Raw genomic sequence first — 16221 nt, 5'->3', positions numbered from 1 at the left:
CCACCCGAAACCCATTCCCTACTGTCTCTCTTCCATCGTTGACCAAGTTTCCCTCGGCTCGGCTCGGCTCTGGCTACCGAAAGCCATGACATGTAGGCCACAACAGAAACGAGCCTCCTTTTTATTGAATTTTTGAGCACACGCACGAAGTGAGCTTTCCTCTGGTGATGTCCTGAAAGGACCAGCGGGAGGGTGAGGGGGAGTGGGAAAAGCTGGCCTGGCATGCAAATCCTGTCCGTATGCTTGCGGTAAATTGCAGGCCAACAAAGTTGTAAACAAATCATTAAAAAAGTTTTGGAAATAGCTGGGGATGGTGACGTGAACGTTTTCATAGTCGACTTGGATTCGCCACCAAAGGACATAGGATCTATATAGGAGGGTATGAGCATGTTTGAGGCAGGCTGGGAGCTTTTCAAGAGCTTTTCTTGAAAATAAAGGAAATTTGGAAATCTTGGTAGAATTTAGGGAATGAGGTTTTCAATTTTATACATTTATAAATTGAAATATTATGGTTTTAAATTATTTAACATCATAATATCTACTTGATCCTTTCGATCTTCAGACCAATCTTAAACCCGTAAGCGGATGACGCCATCTTTTATTCCAAAATTAAACAAGAAATGGATAACTTTATTAAGTTTTTCTGCATAAACTTTCATTGAAATGTACATCAATTAATATTCTAAAAAAAAGCCATATTTTAATAAATGTATTTACAATTTTTGACAATTTTTTCAAAACAAACAAAAGAAACCAACTTGTTTAATGGCGTCGCCTCAATGTTCTCTGCGTGTCCGTGATCTGAAAGCCATTTTCGAAAAACCGACCGGAAACCAGTGGCGCCATCTTTCGCACCCGAGAGGAAGTTGGCGTGTTGGCAAAGCTTCGGGAATGGAGGCCATCGCCGATGAGAGAAAACGTAAACAAATGTTTTTTGAAAAGCTACTGAGCAACAGAAACGGAATTAACCCCACAAACAAAGAAGCTTTTCGTGCAACAACAAATGGTTTTTGTTTGCTTGCCTTATTGTTGATTCTGAGAGGCGGCCAGCAGCTGCCGAATGAGTGTGTGTGTGTGAGTGTGAGCTGAGTAAGCAACTGTCGCTGTTTCAATGTTCGCTGAGAGTTAGAGCCGACGAGGGGAAGAGGAAGCAGCCGCACACTGGTACAAAGGTAAGCGAAAAACTGAAGCGCCGCGGCAGGTAAGACGAGCGGGCAGTGTTTTTGTTTATTTTTACTGGAAAAAAAAGGAAATGAGGAAGATTGAAATATAATAACAAGGTGACTACTTGTTTAGACTGGAAAATACACAGGGAAATTATTAGGCAAGTGTGGATATATGTATGTTTAAGACTTTGTAAGATTATTCTTAAGATCCTATGACATAAAATTCCTATAAAGCCCTCTAGCACTCGCATCACAGTGCAACATGTTTTGTTTGTCTGTACCGTTCCAACCCCCTGCCACCCTTCGGCCACATGTATCTGTATCTTTGCAATTCGTACCGTTGTAGCGCGCAGTTGCTGTTTCTCTGGCCAGAAACGAATATAGGTAGTATAGGTGTGTGTGTGTGTGTGTGCATTGTTTGTATTATTTGTTGTTTCATTCGCAACAACAATAAAAAGTTGCCTGCCAGCTGTACGGCATGGCATGGCATGGCATGGTCTCTATGTTCCAGTGTTCAGTTATCGTCTGCATGTGTGTGTGTGTGTGTGAGTATCTGTGTGAGGGAGAGCAGGGTTTTCGTTGTGCGTTGTGTTCTCTGTTTGCTCGGTTGTTGTGGTGTTGTTGTTGCTTCAGTGTTCTACGTAGCTACGTAGCTGATAGATACTTGCTACCACGACCGCCGCTCGTCGCTCTCGTATCTCGTATCGGCTGTTCGTTTTCGAGCCTCGGTATATGGTATCCGTGTGTGTTTAGTCGCCTCCGTCGCTTGGAACAACTCGAAACATACGACATCCATCCACATCGCCACAACACACAGTGGGACAGTCCAACAGTCCGCCGCCAGTATCCGACCGTCTAGCACCGCTCGCCGCGCACTGCTCGCCCGCCCGCCAAACCACGAAATTTCAAATTCAACATTTTTTTGTACGTTACGTCAGTCGGTCGGTCGAGTTGTTGCTGTTGCTGCAACATAATATTTTTTGGCGCCGTTTTTTCCCTGTGTGCCACCTTGTTTTGAAATCTCTTTTTTTTTGGAAGGAAGGAGTTTTCGAAAAGTCCCAACCAAAGGATAGTAAGGTAAATAGTTGAGGGGGGAGGAGGCGCTCTCCAAAAACCCTATAGTTTATAATTCTTCGATAACCAGAAAACAACAACAACAACACAAATCACAAGAAAAGAAAAAAAAAAAAATTCTATATTCCATATTGTTCGCCGAGTATGCGATTGCCAATGTTTGTATGTCTGTGTGTGTGTGTCTCTATTGTTGTTTTTGTTGTTGTTGTATCTAACAAAGTTATTGCTTTTGTTGCTGTTGCTTTGGCTGTCATTGGGCCATGGAGTGTTGGTTAAGAGGGGGCCTGTCGGGGGGACTGAGGGAACAAAGAGCGCGCCGGGGATTTCTGCAAGTTTTCTGTGTGTTTTTGTTAGCTTTAGAAATATATTCTTTCTTTATTTTTTTTTGTTTTTTTTTTTTTACTTTATTTTGTTGCTCTGTAGCTGTACTTTTTTAGTTAGTTCCCCCCGCTGCTATATGTATTTGTTGTTGTTGTTGTTGTTGTTGTTGTTGCTAATATATAAACATGAACATTTCTGAGAGTACAAGTACACAGACCAACCGAGGCGCTCATGCTGATACATGTTTATGTTAAATAGACGTAATACAATAAATATTGCTATAGCCAGGTTGGTATAGCCACCCCTCACCCTTCTCTGAACACCCACTCTTTATAGCCAACCAACAATAATAATAAAAACAACAACAACATTAGCGTACATTGGCTAGAACCAAAACACGCGCACACTGCTCCCCATCATAATGATGTACTTTGATAATAATGATGATCAAGGGGGAAAAACAACAAAACAATTCTTACACGAACAGTGGGTTAAATTAAGTATAAAATTTTATACATTTTTTAAAATTGTATTGTTTAAAATTAAATAGACAGGGTTAAGATACTTTTCAACTGAGAAAAGAACGTTTGTTAATTTATATACTATTTTAAAATTAAAGTAATTAATATTATTAGTGTTAGTTACATATTATTTATTCTAACACTTATGATTAGTTTAAGTTATGTTATAGGGTTAGTGGTAATACATAGAGATTAGGAAAAAATCCTAGAAAAACCTCTGTAATTCTTAGATTTTTAAAATATACTCTTAGTTTGCAATTATTTTTTCCCAATAAAACGCTAATGATTATCATGAAATGACTAGTTTTCGTAGTTAATCAAAAAGCTTCAAGGAACTGATAAGAATGTGGTTCCTTATACAGTTTCTTATCATTTTTTTTTAAATATTTCATATTACATTAACACGTGAGATGTTAGAAGATTGCTTTGCTAGAAATTACAAAATAATAAAAATAATACAATAAATATAATATGAAAGAGTAAACAACAGCTTGTTATTGTACAATTTTAACACCCTGAAAAAAATATAATATAGTATAGAAGAGTATAGTATAGTATAGTATAGTTTAGTATAGTATATTATAGAATATAGTTTAGAAGAAAAAAGTATGCATTTTTCAATGATTTAAGACCACTGTGCGCACGTTTTTCTCAAAACTGGTGGGCCTCAGCGCAAGGTGCTGAAAGTGGCGGGAAATCTTTTAAAGATTTGGTTCCGAGTTGTCATTTTAGCTTATTTAAAGCTAGATCTATTATTTAATATAGAAAACCTCTTTAGAACCCTGTAAGAAACATATTTGAGTCGAATCTTTAAGTCTATCAAGTTTTTATACAATTTTTATTTTAAAATTTTGACAAATATAGGCGCGAATATTAAAGATTAAAATTTCTGATACTTCTTGTTAACTTTTATTTTAAAGAAAATCTGACAAAATGTATAAATGGCTAAATACTCAAGACATGTGGAATATGTAGCAATAGCAGGATATTTTGTATATATCTTTGGTATATTTTCGTGAATACGTTTTAATAACACTACAGAAAAATTAGAAGTAATGATTTAACCATTTCCAACTAAAAATATTGAAATAGAACTCGTTAGATATGAGGTATTAAAAAAGGTATTGTTGGCTTGGATATGAAAATTATACTCCTTAGAAATCTTAAAATTTGAAACCTTATTTATTCAGAGGAACCATATTAGCATGCCAAAAACGTAATATTAGTACTCGATCTACTTTTGTTACTGAAACTTCAAATATAATATACATATACATATGAATTATTATTTGAATTATAGAATTATATTATTTGATATCATAGAATTATTAAAAAAATTTTAAATCAAAATAAAGCTTATGAATAGTATGAATTTGTATGAATTTTAGCTTTCTTAGCTTAGCTTTCTATATATTTTTTTTCAAATACTATAGCTTATTATTTCAACCGATTTATGGCTGCACTGGTATGTTTCTTGAAATCAGCAGGCAGGTGTGGGATCGATCGGGAAAACCAACGTAAAGGGGCATATCGGCGGAAAAACCGCTGAGTGAGTTGCAAGAGGAGCGGAGTGCGTTGGTGAGTGGGTCGATTAGAATCGAAACAGGTAGTCGAGGTAGTAAGTAGTGGAGTTGCAGGTGCGAGAGCAATTCAATTTGCGAGTAACTCTATGAGGTGAGAGAGTGAGTGCGGCGAGTGAGTGCCCGGACACCTATTCGTGACTCAAATGTGGATGCATTTGCTTAACATGTTTTCGCATGTTGCAACATTTGGCTGATGTTGCTGATGATGCTTTTGTTGCTTGTTTTTCTTTTATTTTTACTGTTATCAGTGAACCAGGCAAAGCTTTCAGCCAGGTCGATTAAAACCAAACAACAACAACAATAAGGCGGAAAGAACTCAAAGCAACATTGCCAGATACAAAAGCAATAAAAAAACACAAGACCAACAACAACAACAACATCCAGGCAGCACAAACATCCAAATAGCCTTTTATTTTTATGGCTGCCTGTTATTTCGAGTTGCTTTTGTTGTTGTTGTAGCTATAATAATATGAAAAGTAAACAAAGTTGCTGCCGTTCCATTGTCGCTGTCGCTGTCGTTGTCAACATCAACGTTGCTCGGTGCTTTCCAGTTTTGCAAAAACTGTACTGAAAATAATGATACAACTACAACAAAGTCTGGCCGCAATGTTTTATTAAGTTTCACAAAATATATATGACAACAACAATAACAACAACAAGAAGAATATAACATTGCCGGGCAGAGCAGCAGCAGCAGAAGCTAAAAAGCTCTATCGCCGTTTGCTGAGACAGCAGCAACACCAACCAACACAAACAAGCAACAACATGCACAAAAAAAAAAACAAAAACAAAAAAAATAGAAAGAAAACGAAAACGCAAAAGATTCGAAGAGAATTCTCTTTGTTTGTCTGAATAGGTATGGTGAGTGGGAGGGGGAGGGAGGGGTGCGGCAAGTCTAATATTTGAGTATTTGCCAAACTGAATACTCTTTCAGATCTTAACTAACTAAAGGTCTTTTTCAAAACCCCAGAACGTTGCTAATTAATAACTAAATTAAAAGTTAGTAGCTATACTAATAGTTTAAAAAATTCCTATATTTCTAGCCCTAATCTAGCCCTAAGTATGACCACCTCAACGCGGAGCAATAGCACCACGAACAGCAGGAACAACACCACCAAGCACGACAGCGAGGAGCGGGAGAACATCGAAAGCTCCACCACCACCACCGCCCCCAACGGGTTCAACTACCAACGCAGTCCAACGAGATTGGGATCGGGAACCTCGCGAGTGATGCAGGCGGACGAGGACTTCAACATACGATTCGTGAACCTGGTGCGGCACCACAAGTGTCTCTACGACAAGAAGGTGCCGGAGTACCGCAACAGGTGGGTTAAGAACCAGAATAGCTAACTACCAGGATCTTCTAACGATTAACCCTTCCAGAGACAACCAGGAGAAGGCCTGGGTTCTGATATCCAAGGAGACCCGGGAAAGTGGTGAGTTCAAGAAGCCCTTCCGATAACCATCTTTGATAACCAAAGGATACCTTTCATCCCCTAGTGATCCACTGCAAGGAACGTTGGAGGAATCTGCGCGCCTGCCTCTCCCGGTACATCAAGCAACAGGCTGGGTCGGAGCCCCAACACAAGCCCTACTATCTCACCGAGCACATGGCCTTTCTGCTGCCCTTCCTGAAGTCCACGCGGAACTCCCTGGAGAGCAACTCCAGCCTGGCGTCCCTGTATCAGCTATCTCAGCATCATAGTATGCCGCACCTGATCGGATCGGACAACATCTACTGCTCCAACATCGCCACTACCAACAACGAGAACATCCACAGGAACGGGGGAGATCCCAGCGAGGACATGATGGTGATGAAGCACTCGATATCGGAGAACGATGACGAGGAGACTATAGATGCCTTTGATCCCACGGTGGCCAGCACTCTCTGCCAGCAGAGGGGGGTGGCGGCGCCCAACACCCCCAACGCCGTCCATGAGAAGATCGGACCGGGATCACCCGCCAGGAGCGAAACGGCGAGCGCGGACAGCATGCAGAACTTTATTCCCGACGTCCAGCTGGCTGAGACCGGGTCCCAGCTCATGTACGGTGACTCGGGTCGCGGCACCCCACCGCCCCTGCACTACCACCCCCACTCCCTGAGTCTGTCCATGGAGCACCATGCCCCGTCGTTCGAGGCGAGTAGCGCCAAGAGGATCAAGACGGAGTGCGAGGCCACCAGCACGATAACCAACGGAGGCAATCTCTACGGCGGCCTCAGTGTCTCGGAGGCCGCGGACATGGACTTCTTTCGCAGCATCCTGCCGGACATTGCCAACCTGACGGCCCAGCAGCGTCGCAAGTTCAAGATCGGCATCCTGGAGCTGATCGACGACGTGGTCACCCGCTATCCCTCCCAGGAGCGTTGCAACGGAGGTGGACTGCTCAACGGCAGTGGCAGTAGCAGCAATGGGGGATCAGTGAACAGTGTTTCGAAACAGTCGAGACGCACTGCTGGCCGAGATTGGCGGAAACAGTGAATCCTTAACTAGAAACTAGGATGTACGATGTAAGAGTTACTTAAGGGGGGACTCCAATCCGCTCACGGTCCATGTGTTGTGTTACAGGTGGGGGCTCCAGAGGTTTCCAATCCCGCCAAGCCATCAAGCTCGACTATTCCTTCTGGTTTGTGACGACGAGCTTCAAGATTAGGATTAAGGATGTGTATATATGTGTACTTGTAGAGATTAAGCCACAGAATCGATGTACAAAGCTGTTCCATATTAAGTCACGAGTTATAAGGATATCAAAACTGCTGTGTCAAAATAATAAACGATCCGAGAATACGACAAACTATATATTTAATATTTTAAGAAATCGGATGACTTCTTCAGAGGATGTTCTGGATGGGGGGCTATGCCCACTACAAGAGAAATGCCCAGGGACACGCCCTGTCTTCGAACTACAAGCTAAGTATCGTTGGCTGATATCGGATCGGATCTACAATTTCGAGGAGCCAGTCTTGGGGTAGAACTTCTTCGATGGGTCCTTGGCCATGTCCAGGAGGGTCTGGGCGGGCTTGAAGGGAGCGCCGTAGAGCTCGGCGTACGACTGCATCTTGCTGACCAGCTTTCCGGCTCCGTATTGATCGACCCAGCGGAAGGGTCCGCCGGAGAATGGCGGGAAGCCCAGGCCGAAGACAGCGCCCACATCTCCCTCGAGTGGGCTATCGAGGATCTTCTCCTCCAGGCAGAGCACAGCTTCGTTGACGAAACGCGACACCAGGCGGAGGGTCAGGTCTTCGGGTGTGTTGGCGCCCTTGGAGACCAGGGAGTACTTCTGTTTGACAATCTCCAGGGCGTCGTTGTTGATCGGACGGGAGCCCTTCGACTGGCCATCGTAGAGGAAAATGCCCTTGCCAGACTTGCGGCCCAGGAAGCCGGCCAGGACCAGGTCGTTCATCACCTCCAGGTTGCCGCCGCTGAAACGGTCGCCGAAGGCCTTGGCCAGATCCACGGCAATGTGGGAGCCCACGTCGATGCCGACCTCATCGGCCAGGGTGGCGGCACCCACGGGGAAGCCGAACTTTTTGGTATACTGGTCGAGATCCTTGGCATCCACGCCTTCCTGGAGCAGTCTGCAAGACGAAAGCGGAGAGAGTTAATCCAAGATACCCAATCCTACCAAGATATTCACAAACCTTATGGCTTCCGACAGCATGGTGGCCAGAATGCGGGTGGTGTAGAAACCAGGACCATCGCCCACGGTGATGACGACCTTGCCCTGCTTGAGGCCCACAGCCACGGCCTGGGCCACGGTGTCCTTGGAGGTGCCTGGGTGGGTGATGATCTCCAGCAGCTGCATCTTATCCACGGGCGAGAAGTAGTGCATGCCCACAACCTTCTCGGGACGGGAGCTGCCGGCGGCAATCTTTGTGATGGGAATGGCGCTGGTGTTGGTGGCAATGATGCAGTGCTCGGGCACCACAGCCTCCAGCTCCTTGATCACCTTGTGCTTAATCTTAATGTCTTCGAACACGGCCTCAATGATGATGTCCGCGTTCTTGAAGTCGCTGTAGTCCAGGGTGGGTCGGAGGTTAGCCAGGGTCTGGTCGCGTTCCAGAGCCGAGATTCGCTTGCGCTTCACAGCGGTCTCCAGGCCCTTCTGCACCTGACCGATGCCGCGGCCCAGGCCGGCTTCGGTGGCGTCCTTCATCACCACCTGGTAGCCCTTGTCGACGGACACCTGGACGATGCCGGCGCCCATCAGGCCAGCACCCAGGACACCGACAGTCTTGACCTGCCGCTCTGGCTTGCCGAAGCGGTTCTTCTTGCACTCCGTCTGGCCACGGAAAAGGGCGATCAGGCCCTTGGACTCGGGCGTGGCAGACAGCTCACCGAAGCCCTTGCGCTCGGCCTCGTAGCCCGCCTCGGAGCCCTTGTCCACACCAGCTCGCACCACATCGAGGATCTGTTGGAGTCACTATGAAAGAATCTCGTTTGGAAAGCTTGAGGGAATGGCCTACCTTGAGGGGAGCGGGATAGAGTCCATTGGAGGCTTTCAGGACCTGCTTCCTGGCCGTGTCGAAGATCTTGTTCTTCACGAAATCGGTTTCCATCACAAAGGACTGGATCTTGTTGACCAGGCCGGTCTTCTCGCGGTTAACCTGGAAGATATGATGTTAGATATGTTCCAAAACCCCGACTCTTCAAGATCTTACGCGGATCTTTCCGCTGGCCAGGTCACTGGCCACCTGCACGGCAGTCTTCTCCAGATACTCGATGGTGTTCTGCTCGGCCGGCTGGAGTCCAGGTCCGAGGGGATCCACCAGCAGATCAACAATGCCCAGTCGCTTGGCACGGTCGGCGCGCACCTGCTTGCCGGTCAGCTCCAGATCCAGGGCCGTGGGCACGGAGGTGAGCTTGGGCAGACGCACAGTGCCGCCACCGCCGGGCAGGAGACCCAGCATGACCTCCGGCAAGCCCAGCTTGGTCTTGCTGTCCTTGGTGGCGATGCGGTAGTGGCAGGCCAGGGCCAGCTCCAGACCACCGCCCAGGCAGACGCCGTTGATGGCGGCCACAATGGGCTTCCGGCTGCGTTCCATGCGGTCGAACATCAGCTGAGCCCCGTGGGAGATCAGGGTGGCCTCCTCCGCTGTCTGGCAGTTCTCCAGCATACCGATATCGGCTCCAGCCACGAAGCATCCCGGCTTGCCGGAGATGAGCACCGCCGAGTTGACGGCGGGGTTCGTTTCCAGATCCTTGATGACGCGTTCGAACTCATTGCTGACCTCGCTGCCCAGGGAGTTGACCTTGGCGTTGGGGGAGTCGAACCGGATGACCAGGACACCGTTAACCACCTTGGTGTGCAGATGTTTGTTGGCAGCGGCCACAGCGGGAGCGGGGTTGGTGGACATGAGGCGGCGGTGCTGCTGGAGGAGCAGCTGGCTCGAAACGGGCAGGGCTGCGAGGGGTTAAAGATTTCGATTAGTGGTCGCCGCTATCTCCGAGTACTCGGCGAGTCGCGAAAGAGACGCCAAGTGTCGACGTCAAGCGACAGAAGAGTACAAAGTGCAAAGTCCAGTTATGCGCCAGCGTCCGCGGGGGAGCGAAAGAGTGAAAGGGATAGGGAAAGGGAAAGTCGCACCTTTCGCACCTGTACTGTACCCCCTTTCTAGCTTTTAGTCCTTGTAATTGGAACCCCCCTTTTATTACTCACCTCTGGTGCACTTATTCTGCAACAACTGCTGCCGGGATATTTGTCCAACTGCACTCAGAAATCTGGTTGCCGACATTGCACAGCCTTTAAATTTGTTCGAAGTTCACTTTATGCTTAACTATTATTCTATTTTATGTGGATTTTGGAAGAACTTTGTTCTGGGGACTGTGTTATGTGTTCGCGAATCTGCAACTGCTAAAAAAAACTATGCGGCAATTCGACTTGTTGCGCACAGTGGCAAGTTATATAGTTTTGGTCCCACTGTGGTATTAGTGTGCCCAAAGTCATGTTTTTCTATCGTCACTTATAGATGGCGCTGGAAGTTAATCTTAGAGTTGGCAACACCAAAGCTAAGCTATCGAATTATCGATTAAAATAACGTTTATAGTTTTTAAAAATCTAAGTAGGTGGCGCTAGCTATAGATTATTATAAAAATATATTTTTTTAAAATGTTTTGCTTTGTTTGCTTATATTTTTCATTATCATTATTTTTACACAGTTTGAAATACAGCCTTAAATTAATTTTAATTTTCTATTTAAAACCCCATTCCTTTCCTTAAATACGATTTAATATTTTTTAAAACCAAAAATTTTAATAAACTGGAAAGTAATATAGTTTTGAATTTATTTTCTTTTTTTAGTTGGCTTTTCGCTTGTGTCAAGATACCTTTTTTTTTTTTTGGTAAAACAATGAAAACCCTGGCATTGTTTGCGGGCGTTTTTCCACGCTGACCCACCCCGCTCCTCGTCGGGCAATAAACAGGCCACACCACACCGCACCGCACCACACAATTTGCGGGACACGGATGTCACTCGAATTTTTCAGGTCGTTTCCTCGGATCAGGGATCTAGTGGATCCAGCAGGACTCATTCAAGGCGAATTAAGCGCGCCTCATTGGCTGCCAGGACTCCCATTGTCCTTTGAAGTGGCCTCTCCTAAATAGTTTCGGATGCGATTTCGCCACATTGTCAGGCTTGTCGACTTTATTGTGGCAACACACGCCTTTGTGGCCTCTACTCTTACATAACACATTAAATAAATAGTTAATCGTTTTTCCCCAGAAGCGGCAGCTGTGGTTTTGATTTCTCCACTGATCCGAGGTTGATCCGAGGTTGATGATGTGCCAGGAGTCACAAAAGTCACACTCGATCTGGTCCATCCATCAAATGCTGGTAGCAGGATGTCCCGACCTTTTTAAGGACTATTAATATTAGTGGGTAATACTAGTTACTGACAGCTAGTAACTTCCATCTTTTATTGGTTACACATTGAAATTTGAAATTATTGAAATTATTTTTTGAAAGCAGTTTTGTGGTTTCTGGGAGAACTATAAAATATATGAACCCTAAAACTAACTAGGAGCCCTCTCTATTCGGTGGAGTGGCCCTGCTCCGATTCCTCGGATTCGTCGGTATCCCCTTCGTTGGCTTCCTCGTCTTCTTCCTCGTCCTCTTCCTCGTTGGCTTCGGCATCCTCCTCTTCCTCATTGGCTTCGGCATCCTCTTCTTCCTCATTGGCGTCGGCATCCTCTTCTTCCTCACCATCCTCGTCAGTAGAAGAGGATCCAGATTCCACAGCCTGACCACATCCAAAGGTCATATCTGTGTCATAGTCATCACGGAGGAACAGAACTGGCTCCATATAGAAGAACTCCTCATCACGGAGCTCCACATCGCGCCCGGCGGTTACATCGATGTACATCGGTAGCTCTTGTTCAGTCATAGTTCTGGTGGCCATCAGCGAGAGCTCCGCCATTTCTTCCTCGTGGTTTTGAGAAATGTCACGGCCCAAGATCTGGATCTCACGAATGGTATAGAGACGGCCACGGCGCTGGGCCCGAACGCCCACTACACCCTGGAAGAGTGGGCGACGCCGAATGACCCGGGAACGGGCAGAGACACCGAGTTTGCGGTCGGGGGTGTCATTATTTTGATTCCAACGAGGAGCCATACCGACTGAATTCTATAAAATAAATTTTAGAATTAATTTTTGTAAAATTTTAAATAAATTTTGGTACAATTTTATTACGAAATTGGGTTCTAAACTGCTGTAGAATATGGTATAAAAACCCGATTTAAAAATTTCCCAAAAAATGTACACTGATGTGTTTTAGTCGAAATACGAATATGATATGAACTGAAATAGTTGGAGCTATTGGCTGGTTAACTAATATAGCCTACTGGGTTTAAAATTTTTAAGATTTTCAAAAATTTTCAGAAAAAAAGATAACTAGATGGAGATATTTTTGCATGAAACCCTTGATGAAGACATCTCCATTAGCAGATTTACAAATTAAGAGCGTATAATATTGGCATGAATTTAAAATTAGTTTGCTGAATTGCGAATTTGCGAATTTGTGAAAACCTCAAAGGATGCAGGACCTTCATTCACGCGCATATTGAATTACATTGGGATCAGCTTCAGTTAATTTGCATAATGCCTTTTTTGCCAACGAATATAACCCTCCCTCGTCCTACGAAGGATAACACCAAATGAACATCAGAGTCAGTGACTCTCATTTGCATGCAAGGACTCTGGGACTCTAGGACTCTAGGGTGGAGGGCTAATCAAACACCAAGGACAAATAGCAGTAGCAGGAGCAGGAGCAGGCAGGAAGACAGGAAGCACACGTTCGGTTTGTGATTTATGGCTGGAAATTAACATAAATGAAATCAAAATATTTTAAATGTTTTCATTTACCCTAAAGGGTACTCGAATTATATATGCAAATAGTAGTAAAAGTTTAGAAACAAAGTCATTCCTCTTTTTTAGGTGCGCGAATATCCTTGAAAGGATACGCACGCGCCGGCGGCACACTTTCCCAGCCAGGGACATGACAACTAATGGGCGTTTTGTTTATGGTTTCGAGATCAAACCCCCATTAGGGTTCGAGTACTCCTGGTTCTGGTACTGGTGCTGGTCCAACCCCTTCCCAACAATCGACCTTTTTTTTTTATTTTAATTATTTATAATCGGTTTAGAAAAAAAAAATACAAAATAGAAAATAAAAATTTTGAGAGGCCTTTGACAGGAGCTAAGCCTTTTAATTGCCCTTGAAATATTTTTTTCAGGCAGGCGTTGAGTAAACTATTAAAAAAAAAATAGGATAAATATGTCAGGGATTATAGATTTAACAATTAAATTATCATAAAATCTCTCTCTAATGCTAATTTATTAACAAAACCTATTATTGTTAATTAGAACAAAAGCATATAGTAATCATTGTTGCGTAAAGTTACATGTCGTTCTTCCCAAGAAGTTCCCAGACTCGAATATCCCTGCGATTATATACGTTTCTTTCAATGAATACTTACGCTTGAAGGAGCAGGGTCTGGAGACCCCCCGGGGCGGAATTCGATTCTCAAGTCTTTTCCCTGCCCATTTATAAGCATCGAAAGGGCAACCATTGATTTCGTTTTCTCAAAAATCGTTTATTTTTACACAAAAATGTTCATAAATAGGTGGGCAATGCGGCTTAATACTCTTACAGATTTAAGATTTAAGATTAAAGATTACAAATATTATTCTTACTTTTACTAAAACTTTGGAATAGCTGGGGAAACATGTACCAGAGTACCAACTAGAAACATACTAGTACAATTCAATATCTCTTACATAATAGTTGAACCAACAAGCAATGGGAACATAAATGGAAACCAACTAGGGACTAGAACAACGCTTGAGTGGATCGATTGAGTCAGTCATTGGCTCATGGAGAGATCTGTGGGTCATGTCCTCGACTCCTAGCAGTAGGCCGGGGCTGGCTGGTAGGTCGAGTCCATCTGGATGTTCCACACGTTGTCCACTCCCGAGTTGCTGTAGTAGTAGTCCCCGTTCTGCAGCTGATCCTGCTGCTCCACCTGGTAGCTGGTGAGTGGCAGGAAGTTACTCTGCCCCGCCTGCTGATAGGCGGCCGATTCGTCGTACAGCAGATCCACGGCAGTGGCTCCTCCTCCATTCAGGGTCGACTCGAACACGCTGAAGATCTCCGAACTGGTTGTGTAGAAGCTACTGTCCTGGCTGGGATTGTGGCTCTGGTTGGTCTGGCTGCTCACGTCCAGAACGTTGGGCAGATAGCCGCCGTTGAAGTAGCTGTAGTCCTCGGAGCTGTAGCCCGAGCTGCTGGTCAGGCTGGAGGTGTCGTCGCAGCTCTCGTACAGGGGCATGCCGCACTGGAAGCTGGAGGCGATGGGCTGCTCGAAGCTGGTGGACAACTGCTGGTGTTGCTGTGGCTGCTGGGGCGGCATCTGCTGGGGCAGGTTCTCCGTGTAGTAGCTGCCCGTGGAGCTGTGGGAGGAGAGCGGCGAGTGGAGCATGTCGTAGTCATACACTCCGTTGTGATATCCGGTCTGGCCCTCCGGTCCGTAGTACAGCTCCCCGCTCCACTGACTGGATCCTGTCGAGCTGTACGGGCTTTGGTTCTGATTGAAGTTTCCATTCTGTGTTGTGGGAGTGGATGTGGCTGTGGCCGGCAGGCAGGCCGAGACTACCAGCATGTCCTGGTTACTTTGGCTGATCTCCTGGCCACTGGCCAGCCTCTTGCGTTTACCACCCTCCTGCATCAGTTGGGTCTTGGCCTGGCGCTTGGCGGGTCTCAGGCTGCTCAGCTTGTCGCTGAGGGCCGACTCCCGGGCCAGCATCACGGCCAAGCTGCGCACGCGTCTTCCAGCTCCTCCGGCCAGGAGGCGTCTGGCCTCAATGGATCCCTTGGCCTCCGGCCTGGGGTGATCGTGTGTGCCCTTGGCCTGGAAGTAGATGCCATTGCCGTCTCGTCGCCAGAAGTGGGTGACTGGATAGCCGCAATGTCCACGGCAGGGCTGGATCTCCAAGCGTCCATTGCAGTTTCTATAAATTGAAATTTTAAGGTTAGTTTCGGCTACGAGGAAGGATCTCGGTTTGGTAAACCCACCTATTGGGACACTGTTTGCCCTGCTGCTTCCGCCTGGCCTTGTCGCAAATGGCGGGTCTCAGGTGGACACTGGCACCGTTGGGCAGCTTGCACTTGGCACTGCAGAGGAGCACTCCCAGGCAGCTCTTCTTCAAAATGTTGACGTTGTGGTTGTTGGTGTTCCGCATGGCCCAGCCACTGGCGTGCTTCCTGGCCTCGTCGCTGTGGGAGGAGTAGATCAGGCGGCAGTGTCCATTGGCCCAGTCACTGAAGTCATCGAACTCTCCCACCGACGGCATCTTGGCGTCGTTGATGTCCCAGTCGATGGCCACTCGAGACTTTGTGGCCGGAGGACTGGGCACGGGCAGGGGCACTGGCATTGGCATTGTCATACCGTTCAATACCATTTTTTTCGAAAATTTTATTAAATTTCAACACTCGCGATTTTTTAGAAGGTCTTTGTGGTATTTTCTGATTCAAGTCTGGTTCTACTTTCTGGTCTTTTTTCTTTTGGAGAACGACGCGTCCGTTCGCATCGACTGCGCAAGGCTGACTAACTGGTCCCGCTGTGCGCAGATCTGTTAAGTTGCTATCAGCCGAAGCCTCACAGAGCTAGCCGCACGGGGTTAAACCGGGGTTGGTTCATGCCATTGGCTGACTTCCAGTCTCTGCTTATCCGGTACTTCAAACTGGAAGCAGAGAGAGAGCGAGAGAGTTTCGAGCACGAGCTGGTTTGATTGGTAGCACCAGCACCTGGGAGAAATGTGAGATGGGAGCTGGAAATTGGAAGTGGAAGTGGAAGTGGAGCTACAGCGAGGAGAGGAGAGGAGAATGAGAACGGTAACAGGAACAAGCTGTGGTGCTGCTCTGCTCTAGCACCTGCGGTTGCAGCACGCGCTCCACTGAATAATTGTACGATATTAACCCAATGGAAGGGGCATGCACCATATGTCCCCCCCTCCCCAGTCAAAGCTAATTAAGTACAGAAAAAAGTTTAAAACACAAGAG

At 46.0% G+C, this 16221-nt stretch overlaps 4 protein-coding genes across 7 annotated transcripts; 1 reads left to right on the top strand and 3 right to left on the bottom strand.

Annotated features, from left to right (window-relative positions):
* The first annotated feature begins 976 nt into the window (after window positions 1-976).
* Window positions 977-7465, top strand: brwl (brickwall). 3 transcript variants are annotated; one of them, XM_070276953.1, is made up of 4 exons: window positions 977-1172; window positions 5709-5990; window positions 6049-6101; window positions 6166-7465. In XM_070276953.1, the coding sequence occupies exons 2-4, from the start codon at window positions 5728-5730 to the stop codon at window positions 7143-7145; spliced, it is 1296 nt and encodes a 431-aa protein (XP_070133054.1). In that variant the 5' UTR covers window positions 977-1172; window positions 5709-5727; the 3' UTR covers window positions 7146-7465. The 3 variants fall into 3 exon arrangements, with proteins under 3 accessions (XP_070133054.1, XP_017105640.2, XP_017105639.2); XM_017250151.3 differs by lacking the exon at window positions 977-1172 and adding an exon at window positions 1901-2243; XM_017250150.3 differs by lacking the exon at window positions 977-1172 and adding an exon at window positions 4675-4756.
* Mtpalpha (monolysocardiolipin acyltransferase Mtpalpha) lies at window positions 7450-10579 on the bottom strand. The gene is made up of 5 exons (XM_017250149.3): window positions 10324-10579; window positions 9326-10068; window positions 9131-9271; window positions 8306-9075; window positions 7450-8242 (listed from the first exon to the last, which is right to left on the bottom strand). Exons 1-5 carry the CDS (start codon window positions 10397-10399, stop codon window positions 7606-7608), a joined length of 2367 nt encoding a protein of 788 aa, XP_017105638.3. The 5' UTR covers window positions 10400-10579; the 3' UTR covers window positions 7450-7605.
* Window positions 10580-11535: 956 nt separating this feature from the next.
* Window positions 11536-12510, bottom strand: LOC108131154 (cyclin-dependent kinase 11A-like). 2 transcript variants are annotated; one of them, XM_017249890.3, is made up of 2 exons: window positions 12354-12510; window positions 11536-12287 (listed from the first exon to the last, which is right to left on the bottom strand). In XM_017249890.3, the coding sequence occupies exon 2, from the start codon at window positions 12273-12275 to the stop codon at window positions 11694-11696; it is 582 nt and encodes a 193-aa protein (XP_017105379.2). In that variant the 5' UTR covers window positions 12276-12287; window positions 12354-12510; the 3' UTR covers window positions 11536-11693. The 2 variants fall into 2 exon arrangements, with proteins under 2 accessions (XP_017105379.2, XP_070133635.1); XM_070277534.1 differs by having other exon boundaries at window positions 12343-12483.
* Window positions 12511-13665: 1155 nt separating this feature from the next.
* gcm (glial cells missing) lies at window positions 13666-15711 on the bottom strand. The gene is made up of 2 exons (XM_017249853.3): window positions 15235-15711; window positions 13666-15170 (listed from the first exon to the last, which is right to left on the bottom strand). Exons 1-2 carry the CDS (start codon window positions 15618-15620, stop codon window positions 14069-14071), a joined length of 1488 nt encoding a protein of 495 aa, XP_017105342.2. The 5' UTR covers window positions 15621-15711; the 3' UTR covers window positions 13666-14068.
* Window positions 15712-16221: the final 510 nt, after the last annotated feature.

The sequence above is a fragment of the Drosophila bipectinata genome, chromosome 2L (genome assembly GCF_030179905.1).
Source record: "Drosophila bipectinata strain 14024-0381.07 chromosome 2L, DbipHiC1v2, whole genome shotgun sequence".
Lineage (NCBI taxonomy): Eukaryota > Metazoa > Arthropoda > Insecta > Diptera > Drosophilidae > Drosophila > Drosophila bipectinata.
Note: the sequence above shows the minus strand (reverse complement) of the source record. Positions and strands in the feature narration are given on the sequence as shown.